The following is a 20,962-nucleotide window of genomic DNA, read 5'->3' on the forward strand; positions in this document are numbered from 1 at the left end:
CCATAATCCCAGCACTTAGGAAGCTCAAACAGTAAGATCACCTGAACAGAAAGACCAACCTGGGTTACATATTGAGTACAGCATTAGACCCTGAATCAAAAAACAAGCCGGGCACGCTGGCCAACGCCTATAACCAATCCTAACACTATGTCTGAAACAGATGGAAACTATCCAGGGCTATGAGAAAAGCAAGTCTCAAGCCTCGCTGAACTACAGAGTGGATGGGGGTGGTGGATAAAGGGTTTGACAGCAAACCTGACATGACAGAAGGCAAGAGTCAACTTGAATCAACTTGAATTCACTGTCCTTGGGCTTCCACACACATATGCTGGAACGGCCACACACAAATAAGTAAAATAGGACAACCACCCAAAAATCAAAAGTTGGTAATTAGACTTCAACACTGTAGTTGAACACATATACACCAAAAATCCTCAAGAGCAGAAGAATCTACATTCTTCCTAAATACACAAAACCATGGTAATAAAACTGCTTTCTGGAAAGACCAATGGGTCAAAAAATTAACAGAGGAAAAAACTGTAAGAGAAATTAAAAGTATGTTGAGACAAATAAAAATTACAAACTGAAACATGATATTCAGCAAAAGTGGTATGAAGGTTTTCTTTTGTTTTAAAGCCAGGCTCTGGGGCTTTACACATACACACACTCTCTGTAAAAAAATTTTTTTTAATCTTTGGGGGGGGAGCACTAGGCTTAGAGACACACACCTTCAATATTCCCAATACTGAAAAAAATAGAGGCAGGAAGGAATATCTATCTACAAGTTGAAGATCAGGACAGCAAGTTCCAGGACAGCCTGTGACATGAGAAATATGCCAAAGTTTCATCCAAATTTAGCAGAAGGAAAAAATGTACAGCAGAAATACATAAAACTGAGTGTAGAGAATACAAGATACAAGAACAAAAATCAGAAGCTAGAAATGTTCATTAACTAAAACTTGCCAAGGATATAGCAAGGCCTTAGGCTAGATCCATAATATAAAAAAGAAAAAGTACTTTCAATTACCAAGTGGAAGTATTTTGAAAATTTTATTCAATTTTTAAAATTATTTGAGATTATAATGTAATTACATCATTTCCCATAATCTCTTTTTTCAATAACTGCTGTTATATACATATATTCCATTTTTTACTTGAATTAATGAGGGGGAGCACACAAGTTATGTACATGTGAATGCCCATGTCTGAAGAAGCCAGAGCAAAGCTTTATAGCCCCTGGAGCTGAAGTCCCGGGGGTGATAAATCTATTCCACATGTGTGCTGGGACCCTAACTCAGGTCCTCTGCAAGAACCGTATACACTGGCACTGCTGAGCCATCCCTCCAGATCCTCAGGCTGAATTTTAAAAAGAAAAATATATACATAGTATAAGCTTTTGACAAGATTAAGAAAAAAAAGGATTTAAAGAGACATTGTAACTAAAATCATTAAAAACAAACTATCCAAATTGTCCAACAAACTGGACAATTCAGAAGAACTGAGTAAATTCCTTGAGTTAATCCGACAAAACTGAATGAATGAAATGAATCATAAAATAATTCTAAACCAAGCAGGGCTTATGACATTGATTCCAGCACTTGGGAGGCAGGGGCAGCCTGGTGTACAGAGCTAGCTCTAGGACAGCAAAAGATAAACAGACAAACTGAAAAACAAAGAGAAAAAAATCTCAATAGACATACTGAATAAGAAGATTGAATAATCAAAAACTTCCCCAGGCTGCAGAGATGACTCAGCTGTTATGGCTGCTCTTTCTAGAGGACCTAAGCACTCACATGGCAGCCTATAACCTCCTCACTCCAGTTTCAGGGGACCTGACACCATACTTGCAAGCAAAACCTATACATATAAAATAAAAAACAAAACCAATTTCTAACATGGCTGGGGAGATGACTCAGCAGTTTAAGAGCATGACCTGAGGACCCAAGTTCGATTCCCAACACCCATTTCAGGTAGCTCACACTGACCTGTAACTCTAGTTCCTGGGGATCAAACATCTTTGGCCTCTATTGAGACCTGCAGTCATGTGTGTATATATACACACTCTGTCTCTGTCTCTCTCTCTCTCACACACACAGAAAATTTAAGAACAGCAAAGTATAGGGAACCCATGGTTGAGACTTAAAAACAAAGGAAAAAGCTTCTGATAAAAAAAAAAAAAAAAAAAAAAAAAAAAAAAAAAGAAAAGAACCAATGGGACATGTAACTCATTAGTAGAACACTGCTAGCACACATGAGGCCTTAAATTTCATTCAATCCCCAAGAGTAGCAAAGCAAAACAAAACAACAACAACAAAAAAAAAATCGAAAATACAGAAACCCAGCTTTAAATTTCAGCCTTCTAGCCAGGCGTTGGTGGTACACGCTTTTAATCCCAGCACTCGGGAGGCAGAGGCCAGGATCTCTGTGAGTTTGAGGTCAGCCTGTTCTACAGAGCACCAGGACAGGCTCCAAAGCCACAGAGAAACCCTGTCTCGAGAGAAAAAAAGAAAAAAAAAAAAAAAAACAGCCTTCTAAATAAAGTTTCTTATTTAGGAGATAACTCAGCCCTCCAATTTTTAAAGACATTTTTCCATTACAACAGAAAGACCTAGGACTTTCTACCAGGTGCATCCTTACCTGGCTCAGGGAGCTTGGTCTGTGGTGTCAAACTGGGAATTCCTGTCTCCTTTTCCACATCACCCATGCTAACATTGGATTTATCACAAACGCTCAGCCTTGGGCCAACTGAGTCCGAGTGGCCAACATGATTGGGGTCTGCTGCTGAGTCTTCGAGGATGCTTGTAGGAGGAGCTCTTTGTTCTGAGTAATCATCCCGCCCCTTCTGCACAGGCTCACCAGGAAGCAAAGCAGCAAAGGCACCCTCAGAGTTTTCTTTCTCCCTAAATCTGTTAGTGCGTTTTCCAGGCTTAGGGCGCCTTTGGCTTAATCGCTGCCACCGCTTTTTAGGCACCACTTGACTAACACCATGGGGTTCATCATTCTCGCTGTTCATTTCAGAGCCCAGCTCTGGGCCTTTTCTGTTCTCAAAAGGTTCTTTTTCCGGGACTTTATCAGGGTCAGGTTTAATCTTGCTATCAAAATGTGCATCAGAAAAATGGGTATCTGCATTTCTTAAATGGCCCATTAGCTGAAGAGGCTCTTCTTTACCAGGATCTTCAGCCCCACCCCTTGATGGGCCATTCACTGGACCTCCACTTTCTTTGTCTGCCAACTGGTTAGCTCCAATGGTCACAGCTGGAAGTCGGTTCAACTTTCTTTTCCGCTCAGTCTTTAAGGCTTTTGGGTTTACTGGGGGTTTTGCCATCTGGGCTGAACCTGCTTCTCTCAATTTGGATGATGGCCTTGCTCGGCCACAGTTGCGCCTTGGAACACAGTTAAAGCGATTTTTACCACAAGTAGAGTCTCTTTTGTCAGAAGCTAAGCCAGACAGGGAAGACAATTCTCCAGACAATGCAGAGTCACCCCCACTAGAACTCAGCCGGACTGCATCTTGAGCTCCATCTCCAGTTTTTTCAGAACTGTGTGTGGACCCTCCCAACACCAACACCTTTGATGTCCCTACAGAGTTACTGGTGGAACAGTCCCCACGATCTGGAGTGCGGTAGGATGACAGATTTTGAGCGGTCATCAACCGTTGCTCCTTAGTCTTACTATCATGCATGTCTTTCAGCATCATTAACAATGTACTAAATTTGTAATCTGGTTCAATAGGTATATGATGCTGACTAGCAGTAGAAGAAAATAGTAATGGCTTTGATGACTTTGATGTTCCAGAGTCACTGACATCCTCACTTAACGATCTGTATGAGAGTTCCTTCAACTCAGACAGAACATGCTTCACCACCGCTGTTTCTATGTCGTTTGATTCTCTGGTTTTCTCATGCATATTGTTCAGTAGTTTTAGCCCCTCTGCCTTTCCACTTTTGGATATGCTGGCCAAAGGAGAGCCCTTGGTATCAGCAGAGCAGCATTTCAAGCTGAGGTCCTCATTTGTAGCCGAAGGTTCTGAATCAGCTGGGTTTTCTTTATGCTTGCATTTTATACTGCGGAACTTGGGCTGTCTGCTTTTCAAAGGTAACAGAGTTTGATTTGCAGCCCCACCCTTTGTCAATGTGTTTTCACTACAAATGCTTGGTAGTGCACTGAATTTTGGACTGAGGGCATCATTTCTAAATTGCGGTTGGGGTTTGGGAACAGAAGTGGGTTTGGGAACAGGAGTACAGACCTGAGGCATCTCAGCAGTGCCAGGCTCCACTGTCTTAGTAGAATCCATTAAGTGGTCTGTATGTGAATTAGTAATGAGGGGCTTCTGTTTTTCTTTTACTCTGTTTGTGGCAGGATATTTAGAATACTTTGTTTCATTTTTGTGCATGGATAAAGCACCCTCTGTCCTATCAAAAGCATCTGTAATTTCAAGGACACTGTTATCACATTCCGAGTTGTGTTCTGCAGGGTCCAGGTCACTGCTCCCATCATCAGAAGTGGTACACACACTAATGGAATCGCTTCGCTTTTCCTCATCACCAGCTCCAACGCAGCAGAGCTGTACTTCTGGGCTGCACACCAGGCCTGGCTGGAGTTTCCTTTTCTCTATAGAATGTTTAGAGCTCAAAGCACTCTCAGACAAACCTGATAAAGAATCACAATTTGAAGTCTCATAATCTGCCTTAGCAGTGCTCTGTATACATGAAGAAAAGAGGAAACCTCCTGGTGCAGTTTTAGACCCTGTGAGGCTGTTTGCTATCCTGGAAAGCTCATTAGAAGCCTGTTTTTCAGATACACTCCCAGAGATCAAGTCTAGGTCAAGATTCTCTGGAATTCTCCCCCTCTGTTCCTCTTTATGTGCTTCAAATGGCAGGAGGCCCTTCTTCACATTAGTCCTTTTTATATTATCAGAGCTCTTTCTCGCTCGAGACTGGTCACAGGGCTTTTCCTTTTCATCTGCAGAATGCTCAGAATCAAAAGCCAGAGACTTCAGGCAGCCATTAAGCAGCAGATCCTGCTCTGATTCTGGATCATTTGCACAGTCCGCAAACAGCATCTCTTCCTCACTGTCCAACTTGATTGAACTGGTGACACATTTTTGCTTCTTAGATCCTTTGGGAACATCATATTGCTCAGCAAGACCAACACTTGCTTCCCATTTACTCAAAATTTTCTGAGGAACCTTAAATTAGAAGGAAAATAAGAGTATCATTTATTCCAAAAGGAAATGAAAAACAGGAAGATAATAAGCATCTCAAATCAGAAGTGATCTAAAATCCTGTCGTTCAGGTTTTTTGTTTGTTTTTGTTTTTTTTCAAGACAAGCTCACTATGCAGCTATGGCTATCCTAGAACTATGTAAACCAGGTCTCAAATCCACAAATCCCCCTGAATCTGCCTCCCATGTACTGGGATCAAAGGCATCCACAATACACCTTGGCTAATCTTGCTGTTCTTATTGAATGTTCCCTCTGAAGCTGGGTGGTGATGACAAGCACCTTTAATTCTAGCTCTTGGGAAGCAGAGGGAGGTGGATCCCTGAGTTCAAAGCCAGCCTGGTCTACAGAGTTCTAGGACAGCTAGGGCTACACAGAAAAATCCTGTCTTGGAAAACCAAAAATATATAAATAAATAAATAACCTATTATAACTAGAAGAACCAGTCACATAAAAATCAACACTCTTTTTCTTATTTACCAGCAAAACCAAGTAGACTATTCAACTAAAAGTAATAACAGATTGCTAACAACTCACCCTCTATATTTACACCTTAGAATAAAATAGTATTTTCTAACTGAAATAAGGAAGGGCTGAAGGGCAAGCCCACACACTCAGCTTCATAAAAAGAAAGAAACTTCAAAGGAGAAAAGCACAGAAAAACAGGACAAAAGGAATGAGTGGGCCAGGTGCCTCTACAGGACCTGAAACGGAACTTCTCTAGCTATCACCAGGGCACTTCATAACCACAGCCCTGAATTATCCAAATTATGATTCTGAGAGGAAAACAAGTATAAAAGCAGTTACATATATCAGAACCTCAAGCAGCCATGAATGTTTCTCCAGCCTCTGATGAGTAAACAGTAACAAAGCATCAAGAAAACTGGGTGTTGATGGCCCATGCCTTTAGTCCCAGCACTTGGGAGGGAGAGGCAGGCGGATCTCTGTGAGTTCAAGACCAGCCTGGTCTACAAGAGCTAGTTCCAAGACAGGCTCCAAAGCCACAGAGAAACCCAGTCTCAACCCTCCCCCCCAAAAGCATCAAGCAAAAATTACAAATTTTCAATTCCCACAATTCCCAGCACCTTATATATTAAGAGTGATGGTACATTCCTGCAACCCCAGCACTTGGAAGGTGGAGGTGGTGAAGGATCAGGAGTTCAAGGTCATCCACATCAACAAACAGAGACCACCACCTTTTTGGCTGGGCTCAGTGGCAGCCCACCTTTAATACCAGCACTCTAAGGCAGAGGCAGGTTGATCTCTGAGCACATAGCCAACCTGATCTATATATCGACTTAGCAAATTTCAGGACAGACAGGGCTACATAGAGACCCTGTCTCAAAAACAAGTGAAAAAAATTAATTAAAAACCAACAAATGTTCAAAAACCTAGTGTGGCCTGTGTTCTGAGCATTCTTGAAGACTGCGACAAGTTCTAAGGCCTATCTGGGCCATAGTGAAGACCCCATCTAAAAGCAAACAAAAAACCCCAACCAAACAAGCAGAAACAAAACCACACATCTCATAAAGAGAAATGCTCATGATGAAACTATAACTAGGTATGAAACTACAAAAGTAAAAGCCAGCAAAGAATAAAACTACTAAAGACTTATCAAAGTTGGATGTTATGTGCTATAACTCCAGTATCTGGAACACCAAGGCAGGAAAGCCAGAGTTCAAGAACAGCCTAAGGTGAAGAAGATATTGGGGGGTGGGGGGGAGACACAGAGAGAGACAGAGAGAACAGCACCATTTCTTATTTTTAAGAGAAATAATTAGTATTGAGGGTAAGTAGATTATTTTGTTTTTATTTTATTTCCCTGTTCAGTCCTAAAGATTAAAATAAGGTATTTATGCAGCTCTTCCTTAGCACTCATTCCAATAACCATTTCTTCTTGCATAAAAGACAGCCAAAGAAGACTGTAGTATTCACTTCTCTTTGGTAAGTCAGAGGTAGGAAGAATCACTTCTCAAAAAACCCAGCATACAGTTGTATGAAAACTAGTCCCAGCTAATCCCTACAAAATATCCAACTTTCTAGCTACTATCTCTTCAGGTACCCTACTAACCAAGGGTAACAGTATATTTCAAATCTATAATGCTGCTTCTTCCACTTCTGTAGGCCAACACACAAGAAAATAGTTGTTTGTTTTTTCAAGACAGGGTTTCTCTGTCCTGGAACTAGCTCTTGTAGATCAGGCTGGTCCTGAACTCACAGTGTTCTGTGAGTTCTCTGAGTGCTGGGATTAAAGACATGTGCCACCACTGCCTGCTAAGAAGATAGTTTTTGGAGAGGTTCTTTTGTTACCTTATGCCTATATCCTTTTTCTTTCTGTTTCCCTCTTTTCCTAAGGACAGGTAGTTCTTCAAATTGATGCCTGCCTTCAAACATGACGATTGCTTTTCCAGCCACCCACGCTTTTTCAGACGGGTCTCCAAAGGCCTCCACGTAGTATTCTCGATAGGGCCTCCTATTGGCAACTACATAGGATGAAATGAAACAAAGTGTCATTACTTCAAAAGGAAGAGTACTAAACACCAGGATAACAGCAGACCTACTGCCCTAAGAGCACAAACTGGTCCTGCAGGGGGCCCAAATGCAATTCCCAGCACCTATTTTACAAGCCCAATAGCTACCTGTAAGTCCAGTTGCAGAACTCTGCCTTTTCCGCCCTCTGGATCCCACCAGCACTAGTGTTACACATGTTACCAGAGAGTACTGAGGGCTGAATGGCAGTCCCGCTTTGAAAGGAAAGCACTTTACTTTCTATACTCCAGCTCCCAAAATTTGTGTTTTCTAACTCATCTGAAATGCTTAATCTAAGGGAGGAAAACAGAAAAAAATCACTTTATTTTTATACACTATACTTATACTATAATTTTAATGTTCATATCAACTAAGAATTGGCCCAAGTGTAACGGCTAAATCTAAATGTATATAGTTGTTCATTTCAATATACTTAAGTTTTCTGCAGGTTTGAAGTTTTTCAAAGACCAAGTTGGAGGAAAGAACAGCACTGCTATGAACAGGGGCTGAAAGATGGAGTAAGTAGGTAAAGGCACTTGTGGCCAACCTTGACAACCTGAATTCAATCACTAGTGAGGACACCCACACCCCATGGCATGTCCTGCTCCTAATACATGTGTATACATGAACAAACACATCATTTTTAAAATTAAGTGCTGCAACATCTCTCCTGGCCTACCTGACAATGGCCATCACAGAAAAGTAAACAGTAAGCACACTCAGGAAAAAGGGAGTCATTACTAGAAATATTCAATAAGGTTTTGTTTTGTTTCGAGACAGAGTTTCTCTGTACTTTGGAGCCTCTCCGGGCACTAACTCTGTAGGCTAGGCTGGCCTTGAATTCACAGAGTGTGCTACCACCTGGCTTTCAGTAAGGTTTTTTACAGTTCAACTGATTACAGCTTGTCATAAACTACAAAAACAAAGTTGGGTGGTGGTGGCACACGCCTTTAATCCCAGGACTAGGGAGGCAGAAGCAAGAGGATCTGAGTTCGAGGCCAGCCTGGTTTACAAAGCTACACCAGAGAAATCATGTCTTGAAAAAAACAAAAACAAAACAAAAAAACCTACAAAAATAAGAAAATAAAACTGGAAAAAATTAAGAGGGAAAACTGGAGAAACATTAACTCGTTTTCTCTAAAATTCAATGACGCTCCCAGAAAGCATACTTTGTTTTGTTTTGTTTTGGATAAGGGGGGAGTATTGAGACAGTTTCTCTGTGTAAGTCCTGGCTGTACTGGGACTTACTTTATAGACGAGACTGGCCCCAAACTCATAGATATCCAACTGCCTCTCTCTCCCAAGTACTGGGAATAAAGGCATGGGCTACAACACTACCTGGCTACAAGGTATGATTTTAAAGATTTTTAACATTTTATACTCCCTCCACTAATTCCTACCCATAGTATCTTTCTGCCAGTAAGCATGCTTGCCCTTGGTTCTGATCAGAACTTTTTTTTTGTTTTGTTTTGTTTGAGGTAGAATCTCAGATAGCCCATATTGTCCTCAAACTCTGTATGTAATCAGGATGACCTTGAACTTCTGACCCCATCTCCTACCCCCCCAATTACAGATTTGTGCCATTTACTTTGTGCTGAGGAACACACTGACGGTTTATTCACGCCAGGCAAAACTCTACAAATTTGAGGCACTACTGGCCTCAAGAGTGAATTTTTAAAAACTTATTTAGAGAATATTTTATTAGTTTTTGTAATCAAACACATAGACAGGGTTTCTGTGTGTCTTTGGAGGCTGTCCTGGAACTAGCTCTGTAGACCGGGCTGATCTCAAACTCACAGAGATCTGCCTGCCTCTGCTAGAATTAAAGGCGTGCGCCACCAACGCCCCATTTCTAAACCAACAGAGCTGCTAATTCCTGTACCATGACAACACAAAAACAATATTCAGAGTGAATTTTTTAAAACCATCACAGAGCTGGGCACGCCTTTAACCCCAGCACTCTGGGAAGCAGAAGAACCTTTGTGAGTTTGAGGCTAGCCTGGTCTACACAGAGAGTGCCAGGATAAGAGCTATTTCAGCCCTCTTCAAAGCTTGTCAATTGTAGTACATTCATCCTAGAACATTACTCAGGGTTTTATGAACATTACAGGCATTTGATGATTTACTACCTTCTACCTCTCAGGAGCAAAACACAGGCTACTTTCTGTTCTGGATCAATTACTTCCCCCTAATTAATCCTAATGTAATCTTCCAACACTTACTGTGCTTGTCTAGTATGTGAATGGTCCAAGGATAAGTTCCCAATAGCAAAAAAAAAAAAAAAAAAAAAAAAAAAAAAAACAACCAACCAAACAAACCTAGGCATTCTATACATATAGAATAGCTGAGAGTTAAAACTGCCTCCATCTTTCAAACCATGAGATTACAGATTACAGGCAAAAAATATCAACACACTTATCTAATCTAACAACTGTTAAATCTCAGGAGACAAACTTAAAGAAAAAAAACAAACAAACTAAAGAGGAAATTTGTTAACAATTCATAAAATTTTCAAAGAAAACAATGGATTACTTACTGCTAAAATAACCAGAACCCTGAATTACACTAAAAGCAGCTATAAATAATTTATTACCTTTCATTTTTGAGTGTGTATTAATCAATGGATCAGCACAAATCCTGCAGGGCCACCATGGACGTCTCTTGAATTTTGCCCAAATGAGATCTCCAACTTCATATTTCAGTGGTGTAGACTTTTTCTTCAGTTGACACTTTAGACAGACAAAACATGGGGAATTAGTAGGAATAAAAAAAAAAAAAAAAAAAAAAAAAAAACCAAAAACCCAAAATGAAAACAAACTTCGAAGCATTATCCTCCAACTAGAATTCTGAAAAGTCAATGCCTAAAAAAATAAAAAATGGCCAGGCAGTGGTGGCACGCACCTCACCTGTAATCCCAGCCCTTGGGAGGCAGAGATAGGCAGATCTCTGTGAGTTTGAGGCCAGCCTGATACAGAGCCAGTTCCAAGACAGCCTCCAAAGTTACAGAGAAACCCTACCTCAAAAGATCGAAAGAAAAAAGAAAACCCAGCCAGGGCCAACAATACTGCTCAGTGGATAAGGGCATCTGCCACCATGCCCGACAACTTAAATTTGATCCCTGGGACTCATACCGTGCACAGAACAAAGGCCCTCTGACCTCCACATTAACACTGTGACACACAGCACCCATTCACATCTACAATAAATGTTTCTTATATTTAAAAAAATAGATGAAAACCCAGCTAGTCTCTGTTGATTAAATAAGCACAAATTACCTTGACTTAACTGTTCACAGCATATATATATCCTTTTAGAGTAATTTTCAATTTATATTTGTTTTACGTAATCAAAAATCATATTGAAAAATTCTAAAAGTACACAGGATATGGTGGTATAAGCCTTTAGCCCTAGTATTTGGGAGGTGGAGGAAAGAATAGACTTCTGAGAGTTCAAGGCCATCCTGGTCTACAGAGTGAGTTCCAGGACAGCCAGGGTTACCAGAGAAACCTTGCGGGAGGGCGGGGCGGGCCCCCCACCCTCCCACAAAGGAAAAAAGAATAATTTGTCATTTACTAATATTATTCAAGTCATATGTGTAAATAATGTTTGCTCAGTATTCCCGATGTGTCAAGCACAATGAACCTCGTTGGGTTCTCATAAGACATATATTTTACACGTATTTACTACATGCCTAGTGGTAAATAGCAGCGCCAGGATGCAAATACAACTGAAGCTCAAACTATTAATAACAGCATTTATCATCTGATAACAGTGAAACCTGTTACTTTAAACTACTTATGATAAATTTAACCATAATTGAGGACATGGAATTGGTTCAGCCTTCTCTTCATATACCAATTATAAGTGGATTACATTGCATTATCAGACATAAATTTAAAAAAAACAATGCACTGAGTTATGAAGGAAATACAAATCAAGGCCACCAGCAAAATAAAAAGTATCAGTGGAAAAAATATGATGGCAACTTTAATATACTCTGTTAAGAGATTAGAAGATGCAGGCTAGAGAGATGGCTAAGAATACAGAGGACCAAGGGTTGGTTCCCAGCACCCACATCCATTAATTCCAGTTCCAGGGGGTATGACACCTTCTGACCTCTGTGAACACCTTGCATTCACATGGAAAAGATGCATGCATATGGACAAAATTCATGTACACAAAGTAAATCTAAAACAAAAATAAAACTTAGTAAGTTATCTAAAGATTTCTTCAGAGTAATAATCACATGGTCTAATAATTCTACTCACAGATAGACTCAAGACTAATAGACACATAGCCAGGGCTTGGGGTATAGCTCAGTGGTAAAGTACTTGCCTGTCATCTGCAAGAGCCTATATGCCACCCCCCAGCACCAGGAAAAAACCCATACACATATAAACATGTATATAAATGTTCACAGGATTAGGTACCATAGTCAAAGAGAATGAAAAGAAACCAAACGGCCACTGAATGGAAATATAAAATGTGATTTATGCATACAACAGAACATAGTTGGTCTTCCCTATTGAAGGAGTCTACTGCAGATTTACGAACAGTAGATCAAAACTCTAATTGAAGGGAGCAAGGCACAGAGGCACAGAGGTACAAATTTATAATCCTAGTGCTTAGGAAGCCGAGGAAATAAGACCAAGTCTGAAGTCAGAGTAGGTTATGAGAGTTCCAGGTCCTATCATTTGGGAAACAGAGAGGCAAGGCAGATCTCCAGAGCTTGCTGCTTAACCAGTCAAGCCAATCAGTGTTGCAAGATCCAAGGTGGCATGGGCCTCCATGCATGCACCACACTCACATATGAATACACAAACCACTGGATTAAAATTTTACAAAACAAATGAGGTAAAAGTTTGCACCCATGTGTACACACACACACACACACACACACACACACACACACACACACCATTGCCTTCTTACACACACCAAATAAACAGTTGAGTGTGGTGACACATGCCTATAATCCCAACACTTAAGAGATGAACACAGGAGGCTCAAAGTCAGCCTCAGCTTTAATGTATAATCAATTTAGAGGCAATCCTAGACTGCCTGAAACCCTGACCAAAACAAAACAAAACAAAACAAAGAGAGGCAACTGTTAAGATGGCTCAGCAGTTTAGGTCATTTCTTTCCCAGGCACTCATATTGTCTCACAAACATCCGTAACTCCAGCATCCATATGCTACATAATCATACACATAAAATAAATCTTAAAACAATTAATAAAAAGATAACTAAGGAGATGGAGAGATGGCTCAGTTAAGAGCACTTGCTGCTCTCCCAAACTCCCAGAGGACCCAGATTTGGATCCCCATACCCACATCAGGTAGCTTACAACTAACTGCTCATAACCCGTCCCAGAAGATCTAACACCATTTCTGGCCTCCATGGGGACCCACCCATGTGGGCATATACCCAGAGACATGTGAATAAAATCTTTAAATAAATAAATAAATTAAATGGACAAACAGGTTTTAGGAAAAAACATCTGAAATTTACTTTGGGTGGATTTTAAAAAACATATATGTGTATTTTGCCTGAACACACGCCAGAATAGAACACAGGATATCCGGGACAACTGTGACTTGCCCCAGGTGCCGACAACTTCGCCCAGGTCTTCAAGAACAAGTGTCCTTGCCAGGTGTGGTGGTGCACGCCTTTAGTCCCAGCACTGGGCAGATAGAGCTCAGTAAGTTTAAGTCTAAGGCCGGGCTGTTACACTGAGAAACCATGTCTCAAAAACAAAACAAAACAAATTTCTTAAACCCTGAACCATCTCTCTAATCCCAAGTGTCTTCTTCATGGAGGGTGATGTTGTTTTTGCTTGTTTTGTTTTGGGGGGGCTGTTGTTACTGTTTTGTTTTTTGGAGCCAGGGTCTTGCTAGGTATAGCCTTAGCTGACTTGGTCTACACCAGGCTGGCCTCACTCACAGGGTCCTCCTACCTCTGCCTCCCAGGTGCTGAGATTAAAGATGTGAACCACCACACTTGGCCTTGGTTGATTGTTTTTGAGAGAGGGTCTGTGTAACCCAGGTCCCACAGAACTTCCTATGTAATCCAACTTAATTCCAGCCAGATTGTCCTCAGTGCTAAGACTTACACTGATTAATGTCATTCTAGGCAGGAGCTCCAGTCCTTTCATAGATAAATCCATAAAAACAAAACCAACAAAATTAGAACGTATAGCAGTCTTTTAACATTTCATTCTGCAGAGCACCACCTATATACAACTTAAAAATACCTACTATGTTAGGTTACACCTTAAAAATACCTGCTATAATGTCATTCGCTGCATTTGTAACTATACATTATTTCTATTATACTAAAAGTCAGTGCTGGATCATGTATGCCTATAATCCCAGCACTTGGGAGGTAGATTAAGAATAAAGAGTTCAATACCAGCCTCAGCTACAGAGTAAACTGAAGGCCAGCCTGGGCTACTAAGCATGAGACTCTTGGCTCAGTCAGGAAAGTACCTATGGATCTCTAGAACTCATCAGTAAGGTAGCCTAACCTTGTCAGTGATCTCCAGATTCAAAAAAAGATCCTGTTCTAAAAAATAAGGTGGAAAGCCAAGTGAGGTGACATTTGCCTTCTATCCCAGCACTTGGAGACAACTGAAGACAGAGGCAGGATCTCTGAGCTTAAAGCCAGACAAATCTATAGTGAATTAATTCCAGGCCAGCCTGTGCTACAAAGTGAAACCCTGACTCAAAGTAAAGTAAAATAAACAAAACAAACAAACAAACAAACAAAAAACAAAGCTAAAGATAGAGCTCAGTTGGTAATGAGCCTCTGCCTAGCATACAAGATACCCCAGGTTCAGTCTGCAGTATCAAGCAGCAAATAAATGAGTCGGGTTTCAGGATGTACCCAGGCAGTGGAATACTTGTCCACCATGTGCAAGGTCCTGGATTTAACACCCAGGACTGGAGGAAAAACAGATGAATGAATGAATGAATGAATGGATGGATGGACAGAAAAATTCAATTAAGGCCAGACTAGATGGTGCACACCTTAACCCCCAGTACTCAGGAGGCACAGGCCAGAAAGAGTTCTGTGAGTTAGAAGCAATACAGCCAGGATATATAGAAAGACCATGTCTCTAAAACTAAATCCAAAAAACAATAAAAAAAAAAAAGTTAATAGCTATATTCTGTGGTACTAGGACAGCAAAAGAAACTAATATAATTATGTTATACTGAAACTCAATGATTAAGAACAAATCAGTCTTTAACTCTGGAGGCAGAGGCAGGCAGTTCCAACACAGCCAGGGCTATATAGAGAGATACTGTATCCAAAGAAAAAAAGAAAGACACAAAACCAAACAAGTTCAGGGTCACTCTTGGGCTCTCTGTATTGGTTATTTCACAATACTAACCAGTCATTTCTGCCACAATTAAAAAAAAAAATTAGAGCACAAATAAATTATTCTTGACAATAAGCTTTTCTTAACATTTGATAGCCTATATTGTAACAGCAATCCTCACACTTTTAGTCTTCATCTTGTATAAATGTTTCTTTATGCTAGAGGGACAGATAATGGCTCTAAACACTAGCTGCATGTCCTAACCACCCGAGGAATTTTATTAAATAGCAAATGCTAACAGATGACCAATTACTCCTCCACCACCAAAATAAAGACTTGCTATGTCTAAGGTAGAACTCTTAGTAAATTAACTGTTTTTTTGTTTTTAATCTGTCAAGGCGGGAAACAAAGGCATCTATAGCTACTGAGTACTTGTAAAATGAGCCCTGGGAGGAGGGGGTGACACAAGACAATAGTCTATGATTTAGTACAGAAGACACACCAGCAAGTGATAACTGGTTCCATATAATTTCAGTATTGCTTTATTTCATAGCAAAAATAATGATAATAATAATGTAAGCATTTATTTGATACCTACAAACCAGAAGTTGCTAAAAATATTAACAATAAAGTTGGTACTAATTATGATTCGGTTGTTATAGATGTCATGAACTAGCCAACTGCCAGGCTAACTATAAATTAACATCATATGCTTTTTCTACTAGGTCAAAACAGAAAGACATTAAGTGCAGTGTCACACATCTTTGACCCTAGCACTGGGGACACAGAGGCAGGAGGATCTCTGTGAGTTCAAGGCCAGCCTGGCCTACAGAGTAAGTTCCAGGAGAGCCAGGGCTGCACAGAGAAACCCAAAGGGGAAAAAAGGAAACAGAAAGACAGAGACACAGAACAAAACAAAAGGTCAGCTAGATGTATGTAGCTCAGTGGCAGAGCTTTGCCTATTATATACAAAATTGTGGGTTCAATCCCTAGTGGCTCCCACCACCACAAATAAAAGTGCCAAGTGACACACACAGTGGCTGGAACCTGAATTCCTAGCCTTCCTAATTGCTGGGGCAGGAACATTGGAAGTTTAAGGCGAAACTACGAAATTTCAGGTCAGCCTAAAGTCTACAGTAAGACCACTTCCAAAAACAAAATTTAGTGAGCAGTTTCGGGGATCAAACCCAAGCTTGACCAGTGAGCAACATCCCAGCTCCAAAATTTTTTTTAAACAGTTAAAAATAAAAGTCATTGGCTCTCTGACATACAGATAGATTATGGCTTAAAAACAATAAAATTTAGGACATCTATCCTAATAATTTTACTTAAAACCATATTCTTTCTCTTTCCCTCCCTCTCTGTTCTCCCCTTGCTCAACTATGTTCACAGCAGCATTATTTGTAAAAGCCAGAATCTGGAAACAACCTAGATGCCCCTCAACCAAAGAATGGATTAAAAAAAAAAAAAAAAAAGAGGTACATTTACATACACAGTGGAGTACTACTCAGCAGTATATATATATATATATATAAAAGACATCTTGAAATTTGCAGAAAAATGGATGAAACTAGAAAAAGCCACCTGGAGTGAGGTAACCCAGACCCAGACAGAGGAATATAATATGAACTCACTCATAAGTGGATATGATATTAGACATAAAGCAAAAGACAACCAGCCTACAGGTCATATTCCCCAGAGAACCTAGGTAACAAAGAGGACTCTAAGAGAAACACATGGATCCACCTAAAAAGGGGGGAAAGACAAGATCTCCTGAGTAAACTGGGAGCTTGGGGTAGTGGGAAGGGTGGAAGGAAAGAGGGGAGGAAAGGGAGGAGGGAGATAAAACTGTATAGCTCAATTAAAAGGGAGAGACAAGGTCTCACTACAATAACCCAGGGTAAATTCAGAACTCATGACCCTCTTACTTCAGCCTACTAAGTACTACAATTACAGGTATGTATCATGCCACGCTTCTCTCTACTGTCTTAATATTTTCAATTACAATTTTTTTATTTCAAGACAGGGTTTCTCTGTGTAGCTTTTGTAGGCCGGGATGGCGTGGAACTCACAAATATCCACCTGCCTCTGCCTTTAACCAGTCCTGGGATTAAAGGTGTGTGCCACCACAGGCCAGCCCTGTCTTAATATCTTATGGTAGCTTTCAGATCTGTGGCACACAGCCGATGGCTCTCTACAGTACTAGGTATAAATCAATCTTTACTTACCACTGGCTAACTATAAATTCAAACAATTTGCTTAACTTCCCTGAGCCAAGACCATCCTTTATTTGTAAAATGAAAAAAAAAATGTGATGATCAAAAATAAATATCTATAAGGCTATATAAGGCTAGAGAAGTGGTTCGTGGTTAAGAGTGATGGCTGCTCTTGAAGAGGAACGACATTGAGTTTCTAAGCACCCATGCCAAGCCACTCACCATTGATGGGAGACTACAGCCATCTTCTTAGGATTCCCACGACAGCGCCCCCTAGCAGCAGGAATTAGTTTGGAAAGAACGACGCCCAAATTCCCAAATATTGTTTATAAATGTTTGTTTTCATTTAAATAGACTTGGTTATAAATGGGTAATGATCACAGCCAATTATTTTTAAAGGTAAAAAGGGAATTATGGTATTGATATGATTACTTTGTTTTGGAATGGATTTTCATTTATTGATACAATTTAAGGTCAATTTTGTGATGTGTATATTTCTCCTCTTGTTTAGGTATTGTGTTTATTGAGCTCAGTTAGAAATGTAATGTATAATGTAGTACAGATTATAGATAGTTACCTATGATAGTTAGAACTTATAGTTAAGTTAGTATTTCTAGATATACAGACATATATTTGAGATGGATAGGCATTCTTCAAACCTTTCAAAGACCTATAGAATATGGCATTTAAAATGATTTAGGGTTTTACTTGACAATGAGACATAATTGCTCCTGGTAACACCACCTGCGTCAAAAAGGAAGATGGACATTAAAGAAACACGTTATGGAGTTTACTTCCAATATGGCAAGACTAGCCATTGGACAAAATACTGCTCTTGCCTGGACTGTTTGACTTTGTGCTATATAAACTGGACATGCAGGACCCACAGGAAAGTGACTCCTGATTCAAGATGGACATTGCTACAGACTCATGAAAGAGTCTGCGAGACAGTATACAGGACACGGAGAAAAGTGACTGACAAACTGCCAATACAAGAAGACAGTTTAAAGTTTCCTGCTTTACTGGAGAGTCTGCCAGACACACTATGGCCTATGGGTTGAAGATGGAAGATTACAAAAGAACTTCGGGTGACCAGGCAGTGAGTTGTCTCTGTCATTTCTAGAGCTTATATATTATCCTTCTGTGGTCTTTGAAGGAGTTGAAGACAGGTAGTTATGGTTATAGTTTTCATTAGTTAGGATTAAAGATAAGTTACTTAGACTTTAGACACACAAAGATAGAATAGATGATAAAATATTTTCTTCAAATCTTGCTAAATGTTAATGGACTAAATATTGTTAACTGTGATTCTTACTTGATAACTGTTGTATAATATATTTTGCTATGTTAAGGTTAAAACCCTTTTATTAGACAGAAAAGAGGAGATGATGGGAGATGTCATTCTGTATATGTTTCTCATACTGGTTAATAATAAAGCACTGTTGGCCAATAGGAAAGGAAGAAAGGAGGGACTAGGAGACAAGGAGGAAATAGGAAGTAGTAAGGAGGAGTCAAGATGGAGAGTCTGGAGAAAGCAGTATGCCACCGGCTCCCCGGTAAGAGAAATACATAGATCAGCAGAAATGGGTTAATACTTAAGACAGAGCTAGCCGATAAAAAAGTAGTAACTGGCCAACAGTATAATATCTAATACAGAGTCTCTGTATATTATTTGGGGCTGGCACGGCGGCGGGACAAGACTGGCGGCAGGCGAAAAAACAGTACTCGTTACACACCATCATCTCCAGGAGCTCCAACGAGCTCAATTGGCCTCCTTGGGTACCTACACATGTGCATATATATACTCACACAATATGTACAATTAATTAAAATAATTTAAAAAATTTAAAATGCCTTGAAGTGTAGTGGGTAAAGGTATTTGCAAACCAAGACTGGTGACCTGAGTTTAACCTGGGACACACAGGATGAAAGGAAAGAAACAACTCCCAGAAGCCGCCCTCACCTCCACAGGTGGCGTGGCACAGGGGTACCCCACCTCCACACTCACATAAATAAATGTAATAAAGATTTAAAGATAGCAAGGTCTAGGAGCTGGTGGCACACAACTGTAAATCCAACACACAGAAGGCAGAGTGAGGAAAGAACACAAATTGAAGACCAAGCTAGGATACACAAGGAGTCTGAGGCTGTCAGGGCTCAAAGAGGATGGGGATGTAGCTCAGTAATGAGCATATGCCTAATTCACATAAGGCTCTGGGTTTTGTCCCCACCCCCAAATGAGTACTGGCACAAAAACAAAAACAAAACAAACAAAAAACCCAAAACTTTAACCTAGCATAGTAAAGTGATGAACACTCTTGAAAGGTCACAAAAGGCTCAAGATTCAAATAGCCAGTATTTAACTTCAAGTCAAAGACAATATTTTGTTATTATCTAGTCAAGTTCATTACTTCACAGCCTCACAGCCCTCTCCCAAGCCTCTAAAGACTCTCTGGGGCTGTTCTAAGTCTCTTACTGCCTCAACTATTGTCCTGATGTTGTTTTGATAGTTGGTGGTTTGGCTGACTGATAGCCTCCATCACCACATGCTAACCTTAAATTCAGACTTACCACATAGCCAAGGATGAACTTTTTATGATCCTATTTCCACCTTCAAAGTACTGGGATTACAGATATGTACCATCACACTTGGTTTATGCAGTGCTGGGATGAACCCAGGGCTTGGTGCAAGTTAGGCAAGAGCTACACCCACTGAGCTATATCCCTAAGCCATCTGCTTTTTAGGGAAGTCTTCTTTTTAGGGAAATCTTTTATGAACAGAACTAAAATAAACCTTTATTCACTCATTCAGCACTTATCAGGCCAATCTAAGCCTAAGCAATAAACACATATGAGGTACAATTTCTCTCTCAAATAACCAAATCAAACATCAGCAAAGATGATTCAGCTGGAAAAGATGCCAAGCCTGACAAACTCAGTTCAATTCCCAGAAGTCACATGGTGAATTGAGAAAACCACTCTTACAAGTTGTCCCACCTGAGCACCATGACATAAACAGATGCACAAACTAAGTTAAGGACTGGAGAGATGGCTCTATTAATAGGTAAGAGCACAGATTGCTTTTCCCAAGGACCCAAATCTGATTCCCAGCACCCACCTGGTGTCTCATAACCATCTGTTTGTTACATGGTATCCAAGCACAGGCAGAGACTCAGTGCACGGATATAAATGCAGGCAAAACACTCAATGCACGTAAATACTGTTTATTTTGTTTTTTAAAAACTATGAGCCAAGCGTTGAGGGCAGCCTGGTCTACAGAGCCAGTTCTAAAACAGCCAGGGCTAAAGAATGATCAAGTGCAGGACTTTATCTGCACGTTCAAGACCCTGTGTTTGATCCCCAGCACTGTAAAAAAAATAAATAAATTACAAAAGACCAACATTGAGGACCAGGAGACAGCTCAGGCAGTAACAATACCTGTGAGGCAAACCTGACAACCTGAGTTCATACACAGACGGCAGGAGGGAACCAACTCCAAAGCAAGGTCCTGTGAACTCCATCTACGCTTCTGTGTCACACACCTACACACAAATGGTGGCTCACACTTGTTATCTCGGTGACTTCGAAGGCTGAGGAAGGAGAATCATTAAGTTTGGTTCAAGGCCAACCTAGCCTACTGAAAATTCAGCTCCAAGAAGCCTCTCTGATTCTGCC

The 20,962-nt window shown here is 40.3% G+C and overlaps 1 protein-coding gene across 8 annotated transcripts in view; it reads right to left on the reverse strand.

Moving 5' to 3' along the window:
• Nsd1 (nuclear receptor binding SET domain protein 1) overlaps positions 1 to 20,962 on the reverse strand; it is a 106,131-nt gene that overhangs the window by 68,850 nt on the left and 16,319 nt on the right. For all 8 annotated transcript variants that reach the window (XM_051194233.1, XM_051194229.1, XM_051194228.1 and 5 more), the window contains 3 exons: positions 10,344 to 10,479; positions 7,532 to 7,704; positions 2,638 to 5,188 (listed from right to left, as the gene is read on the reverse strand). In XM_051194233.1, the coding sequence (XP_051050190.1) occupies positions 2,638 to 5,188; positions 7,532 to 7,704; positions 10,344 to 10,479 (2,860 nt within the window). The remainder of the gene's footprint in view (positions 1 to 2,637; positions 5,189 to 7,531; positions 7,705 to 10,343; positions 10,480 to 20,962) is intronic.

The sequence above is a fragment of the Phodopus roborovskii genome, unplaced genomic scaffold (genome assembly GCF_943737965.1).
Source record: "Phodopus roborovskii unplaced genomic scaffold, PHOROB, whole genome shotgun sequence".
In the NCBI taxonomy this organism is placed as follows: Eukaryota; Metazoa; Chordata; class Mammalia; order Rodentia; family Cricetidae; genus Phodopus; species Phodopus roborovskii.